The sequence below is a fragment of the Grampus griseus genome (genome assembly GCF_964374135.1).
Source record: "Grampus griseus genome assembly, chromosome: 14".
Classification (NCBI taxonomy): Eukaryota; Metazoa; Chordata; class Mammalia; order Artiodactyla; family Delphinidae; genus Grampus; species Grampus griseus.
Genome location: NC_139008.1, coordinates 6172943 through 6192830, shown reverse-complemented (window position 1 = coordinate 6192830; position 19888 = coordinate 6172943). Strand labels below are relative to the sequence as shown.

Below are 19888 nucleotides of genomic sequence, written 5' to 3'. Positions count from 1 at the left end.
AAGTTTGGTTCTAAAGTCAAGGAGCATAAGAATGGGGAGGACGAGGGTGGGGGACAGGGCTGAGGCCCTAAAGCAGTGCTGTCCAGTAGAAACTTCTGCATCCGCACCGTCCAATGTGGAAGCCACTAGGCACATAATAATGTGGTTTTTGAACATGTGAAATGTGGCTGGCGTGACTGAGGAACTCAATTTCTAACTTGATTTCATTTTAATTAAATAGCCACAAGTGACTACGGTTTTGAACAGCACAGCTCTAGAGCGTCCACAGCTCCTGAATCCAGACAGAGGGCAGGGAGAGGGCACCAGCCCTGGGACACTCACCAGCCACTAGGAACAGAAGGATGCTAAAGCCCAGGACGTAGTAAGGCCACTGCACGAAGAACTGCGGGGGGCTGGGCTTCATCCGCAGACTCCGGATCTCCAGGGCATGCAGCAACAAGGCCAGGAAGGCACAGGCCCCTGTGGGTCACAGGGCGGCAGCCTTGCTCTCCTCCCGTGGCTCCCACCTCCACTCCTCCACTCTAGCCTTCCTACACCTGTGGCTCCTGCCCGTACCCTTGCCCCTTCAGAGCCAATAACCTCCACCCCACATGCCTGTCTCGCCCTCCTTCCCAACTCATCTCAAAGCCCGTGTGCCTCACCTCCCAGGGGCCCCATGATCAGAAATCCCCTTCCCGGGTACCCTCTGTGCCTGTGCTCTTGGCTGACTCCAGATGGGGCCCCCTGGGTGTGACGCTTTGGACGAAACTCAACCTGATTTTCCCACTGTGAGCGTTCCACCTCCTCCATCTGATGGGAGCCTCCCAGGGTAGGGCCTTGGTCAGCCTTTTAAAGTCAAAAGGTTCCAGAGGGCAGAGATGATCTCTTCCATTCATTCATCCAAGAAACATTTGTATTTCATTTATAATCTATATTTCAATTCTATTATAACCCTGTACCAGATTCTATGACAGTTGCTGGGATAGAGATTATGGGGAAAAGACCCCCAGACAGATGACACCAAGCCAAGGCTGTGAGGACTGTGTCCGCTGGGAGTGCAGTTAGGATGAGCCCCAAAGCGGGGGAATCACAAACCCTGAGGGGGCGGGTTGGGGTGGGCTACTTCATTGAGAGGGCAGTGGAGGAGAGGGGCCCTAAAAAATCCCCTCTCCAGAGACCACCCACCCCCCATCTCCTGCCGTCTCCCCAGATCCCCCACCCGCAAGGCTGGGGCCCGCCTGCTGCTCCCCACCTGTGAGGAAGCTGATGAAGGCTGACACGAGATTGTGCTTCCGGGTCCTCGGAAAGAGCCGAGATGCAAAGGACACCATGACGACGGTGGTGAGGAAAGACAAGACGACAGTGGACAGCAGGAAAACACGGCCCACGATGATGTAAACTGCAGGGGAGGGAGGGAGAGCGGGCTGGCGCCGGGCACCCTGGCCCAGAGGGCAGAGCCCTGCAGAGCCCGGGCAGGGGTGGCCCCGGAGCCGGGTCGCCATCAGGTCCCAAAGCGTGGCCTGGGACCAAGGCTCCGACCCGACTGCTTTGCCCCCAAGCACGCCCTGGGCCCACCATCTTGTTCCCCATGACATGAAAAAAAAGTTAGATGGGCAACTTCAGACACTGAAATTATTAACCAATTCTTAACAATACTGTTACATGAATCTGGTTGTATCAAAGCGTAGGGGAAAACCATGTATTGTTTGGGGAAAACGGTGGCTTTAATAAACAACATAAAATGAAACTGTCGTGATAAAATTTGTGGCATGTGGAATGTGAAGAACTGCATCCGCACTGGCCACACTGGAAGAGTCACTGGTGGAAAATCAGAACTCTGTGAGGGCAGGATATTCTGAACTCTGCAAGGGAGCCCCTCACACGCCTATTTAATTATCCACGTTAACAGCAGTAGTGAAACAGACCAAGGATCGAGGGGAATTCATTCTCCTACTGTTGGCACGATTCAGACCTTGTTAAGGTGAGTCTGTATGACCCCCTGAGCGTGCAGAGGTGAGCGGCTGGGGGAGGGACAAAGAGACAAAGGTGTTGAAGACCCAGATATCCTAGAACCTACCCTGGGATTAAACCAGTGGTTCTCTAGCAAGGGCAGTACTGCCCCCACAGGGGATGTCTGGCAAACCCAGGAGGTAACAGTGGGCATCACAACTAGCGGGGGGGGGGGGGGGCGCTAATGGACTCTAGTGAGGAGAAGGCAGGGGCGAATTCAGTTCTGTCCTAGCTGCCCCCACCAGTCCTCCGTCACCCCCCAATGCCCACGCTGGTCCCGTCTCCCAAGCCCCCATCCCCGCCTCCATTTCCCCTGTACCAGGTAAGGGTCGTGGCTTCCAGCACTTGATATGGAAGCAGTTCTCAAAGAGGCCACTGAAAAACACTTCCTGGGACTCCTCATTCACCAGACGAACCCAGAAGGGGAAGATGGAGACCAGCAGTATAAGCAGGTAGCCCAGGGAGGTCAAGGCAGGGGCTATGGCCCAGGTGAACCCCTTCATGTCTTTGTCCTCTAATGTCAGCATCACCTGTGGAGGGGAACAATGAAGGGGGGGTCCTCACGCAGCACGGGGTGAAGGAGATGATGCCCGTGGACATGTTAGCACACGTGAGGCTCAAGAAATGTTGATTTCTTTGCCTTGATTAAACTTACAGCCTTACAGACCTCTTCAGTAGGCCTAAACAATGCATAAAACATTTTCTTCCACTAATTCACTGGGCAATCTTGAGCGTGTGGGGTCCTTTCTTTGAGCCTCAATTTCCACCTCTGTAAAATGTCCACCTCTCCCAGCTCTAAAGTTCTAACCTCTCAGTTCTGTTGACACCCACCCACTGGCCACAGAAGAACCTCTCCAGTCAGCTGTCAGCTACTATGTCCCTTTTGAGATTTCAGAATGAGGACCAGGGCAGAGATTAAAACCAGGGCCTGAAGTGCCTTTGCTCAGTGACTGGCCTTTTCTCAGGACCTGGGGTATAGACGGACAGGGGTCCCCCTGGCCTGGAGGAGCCCTCTGCTGAAAAACGAGCAGAAAATATGCACACAGAAAGTTTTAAAAATAGTTTTAGAGTTTCACAGACCCTCCTGAAGCCCTAGGTACCCTCTAGGCCTGGAGGTCAAGACCCTCAGTTAAGGATCCCTCATAACTTCTCTATCACCACCAGCTGTCATTAAGGATGTCTTCTTGGAAGGAGCACCTGTGATGTGGAAGCTAAGTGCCGACAGCTGGATTTGGTTCTGGATGCCCGTGACTATGTCCCAGCTTTATCACTTGCTGGCTGGGTAACCTCGGGGAACTGGCTAAAACTCTCAGGACCTTGGGTCCCCATTTGGAAAAAAGAGGAAATAACACCTGCCTAGTAAGGTCCTTGCCAGGGCCAAGTGAAATGCTGCCAACGACATGTCAAGCACAGTGCTTAGGGCCTAGGCCTTTGGTTAAAGTTGGAGGGTGAGGGGCCGCCAACTTCTCCTAAAAATGCAAGCATTCCTGAGGGAAATTCACATCCACCACCCAAGGGCAAATGTATTCAACTAGTCTGCTTTCCTCTCCAGGCTGGCAGGGGAAGGAGAGGGGCGGTTGGAAGCCTGGGTGCAGCAGGCAGGGCGGGCCCTGTCCGGGTGGCCCCCAATGACCCTGGCCACACGGCGGTGCAGAATGGCGACATCAGGGGGTGAGAGACAGGACATGGGAGGTGGAGGACACCCCAAGACAACAGCCCTTCTTTCCAAGTCATGCCCAGAGCCAGGCCTGGAGGCTCCTGCCTAAGCAGACTGCCTGGCAGCACCAAGCTTCGCAGCTGCGCACTGCTGTGCGCAAGACAAGGCCCTCGGAGTGAGGGGTTTCCCTCTCCTCTCCGCCCCTGTGTGTGCCCACACGCTGGGGCCCCTCCACGCTCCCCATGCGGATGCCCCTCTCACTGCAGCCGGGGGCAAGGAGTGTCTGAGGCTTTGAGATCTGCTGATCACCACAGCAGAACAAGCCTGATGGCAGAGGGCAGAGGAAATCTGCTGTCTATAAAAGGGTTAACAACTGTTAACCTCCGACTGCTGTCAGAGTGCTTGGGAACTTTCTAAAGCACTCTCTCCTCTTTCTGTTGTTCATTACTTTCTTTTTTTCAGGTCTTCCCCCCTGAAAAATTTATCCTGCCGTCTCTGCAAAGCTTCCCTTTCGATCTTCCCTCCACCCTCTGGCCAGTACTGATGAGTCACCTGAACTTCAGGGCCTCGGTGTCCTCTAAGAGGATGAAGACCAGAGAGCCTTGAGTCCTGGCTCTAAAGCTCTCCAGGTAGGAGTCATGGCGGCATCTTGACCCCCACCCTCTGGATGGAATAGAGAACCCTGGACATTTTCCGTTGATGGTCTGAGCCCCTTCCTGCCCCCCCGCCCCCACAATGAACCTCAACGTGTCTAAAGCTGAGCTCGGTGTCTTCCCTATTTTAGTCACCCTCTCCTTTCCCCACGCTCTAGCCTGGAGCTCCTGCCGGCTTCTCCATTTCTCCCACACTTCCACCTCCTCAGCATTCCTCACCTTCTCAGCTTTTCTTTCATAAAGTTTCCCACGCACCCAGCCTCCTGCCTCCACACCCGCCATGTCTCCCTTCATTCCCAGAACACCACAGTCACCCCAAGCACCTCCAGCCTTTCCCAGGGGAGGGGGGTGCGGTGCCCTCACTTCACCTCTAGACCTTTTAAATCCCACATCTTCTGCAAAGCTCACCTTGGTCCTGTCCACTCCATGGACCCTCCCAGCCACCAGCCATTAACCATTCATTCCACAAAAGTGCACTGTGTACTTACTGGGCGCCCCATGCCCAGCTTAGGCCAATGGGGAGAATCAGGGATGAAAAAAGACAGGAACTCGCAGGCTCTTGGTAACTACTGGGGAGAAGAGACACATAAACTTGTCACGCGGGACAGCGCTTTCCCTCCCCCCTCTCCCCCCCCGGGGTGACTGAGAGGCCAGGAGCCACCTCCTAGCTGTCTGTCCCCTTGCCCACCCCAGGCTGCTCTCCAGTGAGGGGGACCTTGTGGGCCTTTCTCCGGGGATAGGCCAGCGTCCTGCATGGAGCAGCCCTCAGTGCTGGTTCTGGACGACTGTGCACCAGGGATATACAATTGGGGGACACACTGATATGAGCCAGACTCAAAGGACCATAGACATGTTCATGTAAAGGGGGATTTGGAGAACGCTTTGTACTGATGGGGAAACAGCTGGAAAGAAGAATGGACTGGTCCAGGATCCCAGGCTCAGTCAGAGTGGAGGCAGGGACCACAGTCCTGCACAGCTGCCCCTCTCTCCTCACCTCTTCACTAGTCGCCACTGGCCAGCAGTTCAGTTCGGGATTCCCAAAAGTGGGGGTCAGGGAGAGAGAATGGGGGTAACAGAAAACTACCAACTTTTTACTTTGCCAAGGGCATTCAAAACAAAGCAAAACTACTGCCATCTACTCTCACCAATTGTTTTCATTATTATTTTGAAAAGGACCTACGGCACTGTAAAGTAGAAGAGCTGCGTGCTCCGTGGGGCCCGGGTTCCCGCTGGCAGGGTCTCCCTGAGCCATCGCGCCCAGCCCGAGGGCAGCCCTGTCACCGGCCCAGGCCCTGCGCATGCCAGGGACAGATGAGGACTACACAGGGCGAAGAACGAGAGGAGCAACATAGAGCGCATCTCAGGCTGGACCGGGAAGAGACCAGGAGGGAACCATCTGGGCCGCGAGGAGCCTCACTCCCCACTTTTCCCGCCAGTAATTTGAGGCTACTTGGAATGCAGACTAGCTTAGGTTCCGCCAGAGGTTCCTTCCTGCTGACCACCCTCCACCCTTCCGTGGCCCCAAAGCCCCAGTGACATTTTCCAGACCCAAAGATGGGTGCTGACCTGGCCATCAGCCCCCAGATCCAGCCCCGCGGGTCCCAACAGCCGGCCGGTAATGTTTGGGGTTTGGGGGGCCTCTTCCTCTTCCTCGCCCTCCCCTTCCCAACCCGTGACTCCACCTCCGCTCGCCACCGCCCCCCACCCCACTGTTTCCCGTCCCTCTGCCGAGGCACCGTTGGGATCTCCCAGTCTCCCAGTCTCCCGGGCGGGGCTTCCCTCCAGGCGGCCCGCGGTCCGGACCTTCCGTTGGCCCCCGAGGCCGGGCGAGGGTCTGCTCCGTCTCCCGGCAGAGCCCACCGAGCCCTCGGGGCCCTGCAGGGGAGGGCGGGGGTTCTCACCTCTCGGCCCGCCGCCGCCCGCCGCTCACCTGGCCCTCGGCTGGGGAAACCTGGTCTCCGGGGTGGTCCGCAGTCCCGGAACAGAGTGGGGGCTGGAGCAACCTTAAGTCCGCGGATCTGAATTCGGATTCCAGCTCTGCCATCACCAGCAGGATGACCTTGGGTGAGTTACTTCTCCTTCCTGGGTATCAGTTTTCTCATCTGTGAAACGGGAATGATAATAGTAACTCCCCCCGTGAGATGGCTGGAAGTGCCTGGAAGACACTTCGCTGTGGACTCCGCAGAGAGGCAGCGCTACACAAACAGCAGCCTGGACCGCGAGCCTGGAAGAAGCCAGAGTTTCCTGACTACCCAAGGCCCTGCCAGTTCGCTCCCCTTCCCCAAGACCCTCGCTCACCCCCCTCCCCCACTCCCAGGCCCTCCCTCGCCCTTGCCCTGCGCATGCGTTCTGATCGCCTTCAGCCCCCCACCCCCCTCCGCCCCTGGCCCTCACATTCCTCCGCTCTTCTCTGCCCTCGCGTCTTAAGGCTGACTGCACCTCTCACCACGTGGGCTGGTTTTAAACTTTTAAACTTAGGCTCTTCCAAGACAGGCACTCTGGCTCCTGGCCCTGGGGGTGGGGCTGGGGGGCCGGTTCGAGTGGCAAGAGCGGCCACACTTGGAGCCGGATAAGTCACCAGCCCCCCCTTGCTTTGAGTCTACGCCCACCAAGGAAACGCATTTGTAACTCCTAAGATTTTAAAAAGCCAGGACCATGTCTGCCACCTCCTCACACCTCTTCACTAGGGCCAGCACATATTCAAAGACAACAGGAAGGGATGAGAGCTGATGAACCACTAATTTATTGAATCACCTATCATGGGAGAGGCATAGCAAAGGCCCTTTTACTAGTCAGGATTCTATCTGTCCTAAGGTTCAGCCCCAGATTTGTAAGCGCTCAGGCAACACAGGGTCTTTATTGGCTTAGCTGGGGCAGGGCAGAGTACAGCTGGGGAGGCCTGGAGCCAGGCCAGGGAGACCCCCTCTGCCCTGATCTCAGACAGATGGTTTTGATCCCCTCCACCCCATAGGCTATCATCCTCCAGGCGGCAGGGGACACAGTCAACTTCCAGACTCACATCCTCACATTTAGCCACCTGAGGGAAAAAGAATACCTTCTTCACCCTATTCCCACCCCTACTTGGTTGGAAATCTCCCAGGGAAGCATTCTGATTGGCTCAGCTCTGGTCAAAAGCTCATTCCACTCTGGCCAAAGAAGATGACTCAGCTGTGCCCCACAGAGGCCAGGCAGGTAGGATCATCTAAGAAGCCGGCGATCTGGACCACTCATCTGGAGCAGCATACAAACTTTCTAAAAGGAAGTGAACATCTTTAGAACACCTTTCTAAAAGATGTTCTCAGAAGAAGGGAGAAGTTATGGCAGACCGTGACAGCATCGTCATACTTTCTTACACATCAAATCCAAATCATGGGATTATACCCAGGCTGCAGATGAAAAAACTGAGTTTCAGGTTAAGAACATGCCCAAACTATCACGTGGATGGTTGCTAAAGGATCATGGATGATTACTAAAAACATTAGGCTGTAAAGGAACAGATTCTTCACATGGTGCTGGAGTTTATCGTCCTCACAAATTACTAACTGCAAAAGGAAAACATATCTTTACATAGGAGAAATCTAGCAGTCACTACCTTAAACAAGTGAACAAACAGCACTACTTGGGGTGGAATAATCTGACATCGTGTGCCTCTTGAGGTGATAGCAGTATGAAGGAGACATCACCTGTGAGGTATTCACCGGTGTGTGTCATCAAGCCTCTAAACCTCTTTTCAGTTAAGAGAAAATACAGGGGGGCGAGAAGGAAGCTAAATACCACCGGAGTAAAACAAGGAAATCAATTTTGTAGAAAATTATAAAGGATAACTCTTCTTGACTCCTCCAAAAGTCACTGTCATTAAAAAAAAAAAAAAAGTGGAACTATTCTAGATTAAAAGAAACTAAAGAGATATAAAGCCAAATGTAATGTGACCCTTGATTTTTTTTTCTGATTTGAAATAATCTAACTATAAAACACATTCTTGGGGCAACTAGGGAAAATCTAAATACAGAGTCCATTTTAGATGGTATTATGGAATTAAATTATTTTTCTTAGGTATGTTAATATTGTTGCGATTATGTAGGAGAATGACCTTACTCTTAGGAGACACATGCCATAGTATTTAGGGTGAAGGTTATATCTGAGCTTACTTTCAAATAATTCAGAAAAAAAGCATATAGATAGAAAGCTAATATGGAAAAATGTTAATACTGTCCATCTAAGTGGAGGATATATAGGGTGTTCATTATTCTATTCTTTCAAGTTTTCTGTATATAAATCAGACAAAAAAATCAGAAAAAATAAAAAGAGACCTTGTCTAAGAACACAAACAGTTGGAAACTGAACCCGGGTTTATCACTCAGCCACTCAACACAAGTGCTTTCTCTAATGACAGAGGCCAGGATAGGTGAACATGGTCCCTGCCCTCATGGAGCTTGCAGCAAGTGCAGAAGACAGGCAACTGAATAAATCATTTTTTTAAAGTGTGCTCGGTGCACAAAAAGTATAGCATGCTACGGCAATTGCAGAGCGCGAATAATTCAGTCCAAAGGAAGACCTGCCAAGAAGGCCCTTCTAGACAGAATCTTACTCCCAAAAAGGGATTGCAATGTGCAAAGACTTTTACCTGCTCTACAGCAAGAAACACTGTACATTATACTTTGCACACATGCTCCTTTGTGCACAAACAGAACAAAAGTCTGACTTACCTTTGTGATGGATGTTTTCTACTCCGTTCTAGTTCTGCCTACTTTTTCCTTTTACCCTTTTCTACTCTCAACTCATTACAGTAAATTAATGTTAAGACCCCCTAGTGGCTCTTTACCTACATTTGAAAAATACTGTGTTCAAGGACCCAGTGAATTTCAGAATGACTGGGAGAAGGGGAGGCCACGGAGGGCTGGAGAAGTCAGTGGGCAGAGCTGGGATTTGAAGGTCTTGTTGATTTCATTCTGAGGGCCATGACGGGCCTTTGGTGGGATTAAAGCAGTCCATGTGGGTGCCACTGCCAAAATTCAACTTCCTCCTCCTCCTGTCTCCCTGAGAAATGAACTATTTCCTGCCATATCAATAAACAAAGGATGTCACAGTTGTCAACGACTGCAGCCCTCCAACGTGAGCTGAGGAAACTCAGGGCTGAAAAGAACACCTGCCACCTAGCAGCCATCAGACTGCGGCCACTCCCTGTGGTGAACCCTGAGGAAACCCAGGATGTGTCAGGCTACTGGCCCCAGATAACTGAGGTGCACAGCAAATGAATGATTTCAGTGAGCCAAGACTCTTGCATCTTCCCATACATAGAAAAGCGCTAAATTCCTTGAGATATCTGGTTTTCTTTAACAATAATCTGGAGCAATTTCTCAGAGTTATCTGAAACGCTGTCCCCCTGGGGCTGCAGTCCTTATTTTGCCCCAACTTAACTCGCAGCTCTCACGTTGTACTTTTTTTTTTTTTAAGTCAAGATCCCCATTGCCCAAAGACTCCTACCCCTTCAACCAGAGCATAGGAAATGCCTCTCACCCAGGGGGCCCAAGGCTGTGTTCAAAGTATGGCTTGGGACTGCCAGACCAGCCCCTCCCAGGACTGAATATTTTAGAAAGTGTGTATAAGCTTAGGTCATAGTCTCCTCTGGAAGCATTTTCATGTTTTCCCGGGTCTAGGGTAGGGGGACAGGCAAGGGAAGAGGGAACTGTCTGCTGGAAAAGTAGGTAGAGAGCCCATGAGCTGGGGCTGGAGTCTTCAGTTCTGACTCCCCCAGGCTCTGTGCTTTCCTTGGTCCCAAGCTCCAAAGGGAAAATCCAAAGTTACCCAAACCAGAGCTTTACTGCACAGGACAGAACCAGAACCCGGCAATGAGCAGGCCCTGAGGGCGCCCACCCAATAGCTGGCTCCACCCCCAGCACAACAGTCCCTCCCACCGCTCCTTCCACCTGGCCTGGGACACCCAGTCTGTCTCCTCTCACACAGGCCCCGGAGTCTCTCCATACTCCCAGCCCAGCCCTCTTGCCAGCCCTCAGTGCCTAAGCCACCAGATCCTGTGTGATCTCTTTGTGTCCTCTTAGCACCTGTGAAGCATTGATAACTTACTTCTACTGTATAGATTTTCAACCTTGGCTGCACATTAGAATTACTTGGGAGCTTACAAAACACCAAAGTCCAGGCCATACCCCATACCAAATGTACACAACCTCAGAGACTGAGGCTCCAGTGCTTTGAAAGCTCTCCAGGTGATTCCAGTAGGCAACCCAAGCTAAGAATCTCTGCTCTACTGGGTCCTGCTGCAGCTAGGAGCCATTGGCGGGGGGGGGGGGGGGGGGAATGAGGTCACGATGGGTTCGGGTGATCCACCCTCCTGGTTTGCAGAGGACTGAGCATTTTACTGGATGTGGGATGTCCGATGTTAAGGCTGGGGAAGTCCTGGCAAACTGGTATGAGCTGGTCACCCTCGTGTTCACCTGAGCTCTAACGGCTTGATGAACTACTCTGTCCACTAGTAATATCTGTGCCTAAAGAACCAGAGCCCTACTTGAGTGCTTTTGATACTGCTAGGCAAACTCTTTTCTCCCCTCTCCTGGCCTCCAGGGACACCTCCGCTCTTGCAGCCTGGCACGTGACCCCACACACTTACCTTGTCCTGGGGTGCCCTTGTCGGCCAGTCAGAATCCGACCTGGCCTTCAGACCCCACTCATCAAGCCCTGCCTTATTCCAGAAGCTTCTCAGACCCCATAGAAGGAAAGGGCCCTTTCTGTGGTATAAGGGGTGGAAGGGACTCGAAGAGGGTTACATGCCAGATGGAGTAAGTGGGCCCACTGGCTGAGGGCTCAGACCTGGCCTCACAGAGTCTACTCAGGGTGTCCAGATGGCAAGGTGACCCTTGTGTAGTGCGATAATCACCTACAGGAACAGGGGAGGAAGGTGGGGGAGTGCAGAGAAGCGTGGAGACAAACAGGAAGACTTTAGCTTCCAGTAAACAGATTCACTCCACAGCCACTGAACACCTGTGTGCATAGCACCAGACCAGGCAGGGAAAGGTATACAAGACAGAGGCAACTTTCAATTTCAAGAGTCTACAACGTAAGTATAGTTTTCACCGATATTTTAGGTAATCACTAATCCAGACTAACAGGAGGAAAAATAATCTGATTTTTTGTAATCAAAACATAAACGTTTACAACAAAGTAGATATTTCTCTCAGATGCCTAGAATAAATCTAAAATATACTGCCTACTAGAGGTACTTTGGGAATCTTCTTTAATTATTAAAATATTCATGATAAATTGGTGCTCAAATTTTTGATTTTTAAAAATTTTATCAGTCGATCATGTATCACACTATTCAACTACTTTGCAAACTTTTCCCTCGATAATTACACGGTAGTGAAGCTCTGCCTCAGGTTATGATGGAAGTTTTGTTATAAAGGAGTCTGAACAATAGCTTTCCTGATAGGAAATCTTGAAGCTTATTATTGAGGTTCTTTTTTAAAAACAGCCAGAAGCTAACCATTTCTCTCTACCTAAACTTGAAATAAATGTGTACTTCTCATAGGATAGTAAGCATGTGTCTGACTAGGATTCAATCAGAGAAGGAAAACCACGGCCCAGTAAAGGCAAAAAAGAATCCTGGGGAAGGTACACTAGTTTCATGTCCAGTGCCAGTGAGGTGAGTCAGCAGATCAGTGACATGTGTGAGCTACAAAATTACTGCTGCTTCTGTTCTGCCCTCCAGCTCTCCCAAGAATCTCCCTTGTAGACCACACAAACCGAAAAATACAAGAAAGGGAAATCTGACAAATGCACTTCAGCCTACCGGAGTTGACACGTAACAAAGCCCATGACATGTTATACTGAGAAATTACTGGGCTTAGAAAATTTGCCCATTTATTAAAAGCATCTATGAAATATAAAACAAAAAGAGATTCAGTAGTCTGCAGGACATTGAGGAGGGAAAATGCTGGTCCAAGAAGACCCAAGAGCCACTTCCATGTATAGTTACAACCAACAGGACAGATGAGATACAAGGAAAGCTATTGGATTCAAAGGTCACACTGCAGCTTTCCTGATCTATGAGTCTGAATCCAGAATGCCCTGATTCTTTCTTCCCTGGAATGGACCTAACCCATTCCATTTCTGGCAGAAGATTATGGAGATGTGAAAAAAAACCATAGGATCTCCCTCTGATGTAGATCCTCAAAATCAAATAAAAAGTAGTGCTAACTTAAGCTTCCACTTTAGTCATTCCTTCTGTAGTGTCAGATGACGCCCCTTTCGTGCCCCTCTCTGACACATAGCAAGGCTCTCCCCATACCCATCATTCCCCCAAAGCAAACTGGCTAATGCTGAGTAAGGCGGGAACTCTGTCTAAAGGTACTTATGCACTGAACACATCCATGAGATCTGTCCACTATGTGGATTTTCAGGTCTTGGTAAGAGTTGAGCTAGGACTGAAGGCCGTCTGCACTCACTACAGCCAAAGGTTTTCTCCCCAGCACGAGTTCTCTGATGTTCGCTAAGAGCTGAACTCCAAACAAAGGCTTTACCACCTTCACTTCATTCACAGTTTCTCTCATGAATGGATTCCCAGGTGATCAATAAGGTATGAACTGTACTTGAAGGTTTTCCCACATTCTTTACATTCAGAAGGTTTTACCCCACTGTGAGTCTTCTGGTGCTGAATAAGGTGGGAGTTCCGACTAAAGGCCTTCCCGCATTCACTACACTCATAGGGTCTTTCTCCAGTGTGAATTCTATGATGTTTGATAAGGAGTGAACTCCTACTGAAAGATTTTCCACACTCATTACAGTCATAAGGAGTTTCCCCTGTATGGACTCTCTGATGTTCGATGAGGTGTGAGTTACAACTGTAAGCTTTCCCACAGTCGCAGCATTCGTATGGTCTCTCTCTGGTGTGAACTCGCCTATGTTCTGTTAGATTTGAGCTCTGGCTGAAGGCCTTCCCACATTCGGTACATTCATAGGGCTTCTCCATAGTGTGGATTCTCTGATGTCGAAGGAGACTTGAGCTCCGACCGAAAGCTTTTCCGCACTCATTACACAGGTAAGGCATCTCCCCCGTGTGGATGATCTGATGCTGGATGAGGTGTGAGCTGTGCCGGAAGACCTTCCCACACTCACCGCATTCGTAGGGTTTCTCCTCGGTGTGGATTCTTTGATGCTGAATGAGATTTGAACTATGGCCAAAGGCTTTTCCACATTCATGACACTCATAAGGCTTCTCCTGTGTGTGGATTTTTTCGTGCTGAATACGGTATGTGTTCCGTCTGAATAGCTTGCCACAAGTGTTGCACATTTGAGATTTCTCTTCCATAAGAATGTGTGGCTGTCGGATAAAGTCTGAGATATGACCAAAATTCTGTCCATACCCATAGGGTCCCGCATGTTTGTTTCGTTCACATTCCTCTCCTTCATGTGGCTGTGTCCCTACTTCAAGAGTTTTCTGCTTTATAATTAATTGATCCTCAGTCCAGGTCTCACCATCTGATGGAAAATACAAAAAAAGTATATGTAACAATAAAAACTCCCTGTGGGAAACAGGATGATCAAAGTATTCCAGGGTATCTGGTTCAAAAAAGTACGAAAAATGGCCTCACAATAGGAGGAAAAGATGGATACAAGCTGAGCAGATTTGGAGAAAGTGGTGGGGAAACTAAAGTGAGGATTTATATATGAAGTCCCTGACCAGACAGATATACTGGAATTAGCAGAATAGGAAAGCAGAGTTTGAGGGAAGTGGGATTATCTCAGAACACAGGAAGAGTGATGCTGGGGGCTCTGTGTGGGGAGGGGCAGGGCCTGAGCGGATAAATAAAAGAACCTCACACAGAGGTTCTGTCCACACGGTACCCTGGTCACATGCGTTGTCACTGTGGTAACAGGGAAGGCTCCCTTCCTGTAATCACACACCAGCACCTTCCTCACTCCTGTTGAGAGCCTCTCTCTACACACAGATGCTCACATGCTCATTCATGAACATGACATACTCGGACCTTAGATGCAACTTTTAGAAATGGTACAAACTGGGAGGATTTGCAAGAGGAAGGGAGGGGAGAATAGGGGGAAAAGTTGTTTAAAATATGAAGCACGGGGTAGTGAGAAATACTTCCAAATCTATTTCAACTCTAAGAGAACATACAAAAACCAATTCTGGGGACTTCCCCGACAGTCCAGTGGTTAAGACTCTACCTTCCAACGCAGGGGGCGCAGGTTCAATCCATGGTCAGAGAACTAAGACCCAAGATCCCACATGCCACGCGGTGCGGCCAAAAATTTAAAAACAAACAAACAAAAAATTCTGCACCCTAGCTGTATCTAAGGGAGACCTTAGAAAAACATCTCCTGTTTACTATAATACATTTCTCCTCTTAAGTTTTACTTATTAAATATGGCTTACTGAAGTGTAGTGATATTACAGAAAGAAGGCCCTCTGCTTTGGGGGATCTTTCTGGAAGAAGGGGGTGCTGAGGAATATCCAATGTAGTATCATTTCCATCAGCAGTGAAAGTCTAAAACATATGCAACCCTGATTTTAGTAGGGAATGGTCACTGTCTTTAAGGAATTTAAGAAGTATCTGGTCTCACAGAGCCATATTTACACTTGTTCTCCACCTCCAGACATGCCCTCATCTTCTGTACATTCAATTTGGATACTGGTTTTCTTACAAATTTTTTTGTGATGAGAACTTTTAAGATCTACTCTCTAAGCAACTTTCAAATATACTACATGGTGTTATTAACTATAGCTGTACCTTACATCCCTGGAACTTATTCACCTTATAACTGTAAGTTTGTACTTTTGGACCCCCTTCATCCAGTTCTTCCACTCCCCACCCCCCGCCTCTGGCAACCACCAATCTGTTCTCTGTTATCTATGAGTTTGGATTTTTCAGATTTCACATACAAGTCAGGTCATACAGTGTTTGTCCTTCTCTGACTTATTTCACTTAGCATAATGTCCTTGAAGTCCAACCGTGCTGTTGCGATGGCAGGAATTTCGTGTTTTTTATGGCTGGATAATGTTCCATTGTGTGTACAGATAGCACATTTTCATCCATTCATCCGTCGATGGACACTTACGTTGTTTCCATGTCTTGGCTATTGTAAGTAATGCTGCAATGAACCTGTGGGTGCAGATATCTTTTCGAGAGAATGGTTTATTTTCCTTTGAATAAATACCCAGAAGTGCTGGATCACACAGTAGTTCCATTTATAATTTTTTGAGGAACTCCATACCATTTTCCATAATGGCTGCACCAATATACATTCCCACCAACAATGCATGAGGGTTCCCTTTTCTCCACATCCTCATCAACACTTTTTATTTCTTATTTTTTCGATGTTATTCTACCAGGTGTGAATGGATTGCTGGTTTAATGTTTTTACGTCCCCTTGCACGTGTGTTTACCTTACTTGTCAGACAGATTGCAAGCTCCTGAGGAGCAGGGACTAGGGTTTCTTCTCTACCGCCCTGACCTGGCCCCCATCTGTCTTTCCAGCCTCATTCTGATCTTCTCCCTACACAAAGCCTCTTTACTATCTGTTGAACCACTCTACTCATAATATGTGAAGGCTGGGATGTTGTAGAGGATGTGCCTTTTATTTGGCCCACTGCCCGAAATTTGACAGCCTGCGCAACGTAGTCGAGGATGTCAATCTCACTGCTCTCAGGCCCTGTTCAATATCACCTTCTCCATGAAGGTGAAGGTGATCCTTTTCCTACGGCTCTTGAAATACTCATCTTTAAGTCATGTAACAGTCAGTACGTTTTATTGATCACTAACAACATGCCAGGTATAGTTCCAGACTCTGAGATACGTCAGTAAGCAAAACACAAAAATCCTCAAAGACCTTTCATTTTACTAAGGGAGATGGATAGTAAACTATGTCAATTACATACTGTTAAAAGGTCATAAAAGTGTTATAGAGGAAAAAAGCAAGGAACAAGGATTAGAGTGCCAGGGGGCAGTGGGCAAAAGGGTTGCAATTTTAAATATCACAGTCAAAGGAGGACTAAGAAAATGACATTTAAGCCAAGACTTGAAGGAGATAAGGATATGTGGGAAAGAGCATTACACATAGAAGAAATAGCAAGTGCGAGACCCTGGGTGTTCAAAGATGCAAGTATGACTGGAGCAGAATGAGCAAGGGGGAGAGGAGTAAGAACTGAGATCAGAGACATAGAAGGGGGATCAGAGAACACAGGACCCTGTAGGCTACAGGTCTGTAAGAGGTTTATTTCAGAGTGAGATGGGGAGCCACTGGAGGGTTCTGACCAGAGGAAGACAAGAGCTGACACTTTACCAGGATCACACTGGCTGCCATGCTGGGTAGAGGCTGGAGGGAGGTAACTGCAGAGGCAGGACAACCAACCAGGCTGCTGCGATAATCCAGGGGAGAAATGATGGCGACCTGAACCAAGACGGTGGCAGAGGAGGTAGTAAGAAGCACTTGGATTCTGGAAAGAAACGTTGACAGTCGCATGGACAGGATTACTGGCTGACGGATATGGATATGAGAGAAACCAAAGTTTCTCTCTGGGTTGTGTAGCAGGAGGGATGATGTTCCCATCTACTGGGACGGGGGATATTCGTAGACCAGCTAGAGCATCTCCAATAATCGAAAAAGACATTTCCACACGATGGCTCTCATACCAGTTTCTTGAGATCAACCTATCCCAAACCTGCACATACACTTCTGGTGTGTGAGTACTTGGTACGATAGCCTTGCAACTCTCCTGTAACTTTAACATTTTTCAAAATAAAAGGGAGGGTGGTGCGGTAAATAATGACCAGTGACTCTCTTCTCTGTCCCCATATCCACTCAGTAAACAAAAGTACTATTGCTTCTATCTACAACGTAGCAATACTCTTTTTCCCCTGCCTTCCTGTTATCACTGCTAATATCCTAAAGTCAGATCCTAATCACCTCTCACACTAAACAAACTAGAATCTCTTCCTTGATTTGCAATGCTCATCTGCTAGCCTCCTGTTAAGCAAAGCTCACATACTTCAATTTCTGCCAAACAAATCTAAATTCTTTGGCGTGGCATTCATTTTCCACACTCGTGCTCCGCTCTGCCTTTAGTCTCATCCTCTATCAATCTACTCTATGCTCCAGTTACTCTGAAATGTTTCCTGAACATTTAGCTCCTCACACAATTCCTTCTCCGCTCGACCTTCTTCCTCCACCTGAATCAGCCTCCCTTCCAACTTCACCAATCAAAATCCTATCCACCCTGCAAGAACCCAGATCAAAGGCAGCCTCCTTCCCCAAACTTAACCCTGCTCCAAACCCCGGCTGGAAGTGATTGTTCCTTTGAATCTCTAAAGCATACAGTTCCTGCCCTCTCCTCATGGCATTTAACCACATCGACTTTGGGCCTCTCCTTAGAAATATGTTTAGTTTTTTGTATGTGTGTATTCCCTTCAATTTATTTTGAAAGTACCTCTAGAATAAGAGGTGTCTTCCATTTCTTTTCCTCCAACCCCAGTACTATGTAAAGAACTCTGCACACATTAGGTGCTTTAAAATGCTCCTGATTATTTCCTAGCAATCCATTGTAAGGAAGTTCTACTCCATCAAGAGAAGAATCTATGAATCATGGAGGGCCCCACGTTGACCATTCATAAAGTCTTCAGGACTGAAACTCAAATAGAATTCAGAGAGGTATATCTCCTCATTGGTTTGAGCCACTTATATAAGAAATATCAAAAACTTGGATCCAAACTCTGATGGATGGCAGGACCCTCTGGAATACCTCTGCAGACAGTGGCCAGTCTGAGACAGAGCTAGAGAAGCCCAAGAAGAGAGCAGTTGCCCTGTGGAATAACAGGCTCATCAAATGTATCCCTGTGGGGCTTCCCTGGTAGCTCAGTGGTTGAGAGTCCACCGCCGATGCAGGGGACACGGGTTCGTGCCCTGGTCCGGGAAGATCCCACATGCCGCAGAGCGGCTAGGCCCCTGAGCCATGGCCGCCGAGCCTGCGCGTCCGGAGCCTGTGCTCTGCAACAGGAGAGGCCACAACAGTGAGAGGCCCGCGCACCGCAAAAAGAAAAAAAAAAAAAAATGTGTCCCTGTGGATGAAGGTTTAAAGAAACATTTCTAGACTGATTTGCTTCTAATTTAAAGGGAGGGGGAAATCTACACAGTTCTTCAAGCAGCTTAACTACAAAGCTGTGTGATCCCAAGTACATTTACTTCTAACAGCAGAAGAAATGAGCAACGCTTCCTGTACTGGGTCAAACAGAGCCCTCACCCCCAAATTTATGTATACCTCAGAATGTGACCTTATTTGGAAATAGGGTCCTTGCAGAGGTAATTAGTTAAGATGAGATCATAATGGATTAGGGTGCACCCTAAATCCAGTGACTGGAATCTTTATTAAGAGAAAGGAGAGGAAGATTCAGACACAGAAACACATGGGAAAGAAGGCCATGTGACAATGGAGGCAAGATTGCAGCGATACAGCTACAAGCCAAGGAATGCGGAGGATGGCTGGAAGCCACCAGAAGCTACGAGCAGTCAGAGAAGGATTCTTCCCTAGAGCCTTCAGAGCAAGCCTGGCCCTCTTGGATTTCTAGCTTCCAGACCTATGAGAAAATACAGTTGTTTTAAGCCATGCAGTTGCAGTAATTTGTCATAGCAGTCGTAGGAAACTAATATACTTCCTGTTTGATTTAATCACTCAACAAACATATGTACCACGCTGACTATGTGCAAGATTCTGGTAAAGAGATTATAATGCTGTTTCAAAGCACAGTTAGGAATGACAACCCCTCCCTAGGTGAACTGCGGACAACATCCTCAAAGAATGACGTTAAGCTGCATCTTGAACTATGATTGGGATCAACAAGGTAAAGAGAACTGTAGGCAAAAGCAACAGCATATGTTAAGGCTCAGAAACATAAAAGGGAATACTAAGTTTAAGGTGCAGTGATAAAAAATTCAATGAGATGTATGCTCCATGTGGGCAGGAAGTAGGACATAGAGCAGAAAAAATAAGAGTAGAGCCAGATAATGAAAAGACAAAAAAACAATAATAAAGTCACTCTGAACAATTTTTTTTGAAAAACATAATGAAGAGACATATACGCCACACTCAGGATTTGAGACTTTATTCTATAGGCAGAGAATAATATGGGCAGCTGAGAGTGGGGGAAATTACCAACAGCACAGGGATGTGTCAATACTCCAAGGAAATAAAATGGGCCTAAAATGAGGAGGTGGTGGTGACAGGCAACAGTCAGGCCTTTCTGAAGAAAAACTGACAGGATTTGGTGGCCAAATGAATACAGAGGGAAGGAGAATGTAGAGGATGATCCAAGTTTTCTGGTTTGGGAAAAGCACCTACTAAAATTAGTCAAGGGAGTCACTGGAAGGTAGGGAGGTGGGGGATGGCAGAAAAGAATGAGTCCAGAAGTACACTTACAGATGTCTGGTTCAGCACAGAGTGCAACCTGAAGTCTCAGAAGGGGACAGGATCACCCACGAGGGTGAAAGAGAAGAGGGCTGAGAACTGCTTTGGGGAAAATCAGTGTTTAAGAAATGGGTGGAGGGAATTCCCTGGCGGTTCAGTGGT

General features: G+C 48.5%; 1 protein-coding gene across 2 annotated transcripts in view; it reads right to left on the bottom strand.

Annotated features, from left to right (window-relative positions):
- TMEM225B (transmembrane protein 225B) overlaps positions 1-19888 on the bottom strand; it is a 28943-nt gene that overhangs the window by 6134 nt on the left and 2921 nt on the right. The window contains exons 2-6 of one of the 2 annotated variants that reach the window (XM_082669993.1): positions 6230-6401; positions 4788-4868; positions 2309-2519; positions 1232-1378; positions 322-459 (exon numbers count right to left, since the gene is read on the bottom strand). In XM_082669993.1, coding sequence (XP_082526119.1) covers positions 322-459; positions 1232-1378; positions 2309-2519; positions 4788-4799 — 508 coding nt within the window. In that variant the 5' untranslated portion in view covers positions 4800-4868; positions 6230-6401. Of the gene's footprint in view, positions 1-321; positions 460-1231; positions 1379-2308; positions 2520-4787; positions 4869-6229; positions 6402-12178; positions 13792-19888 lie in introns of those variants that run through there. The other variant, XM_082669992.1, reaches the window with a different exon arrangement.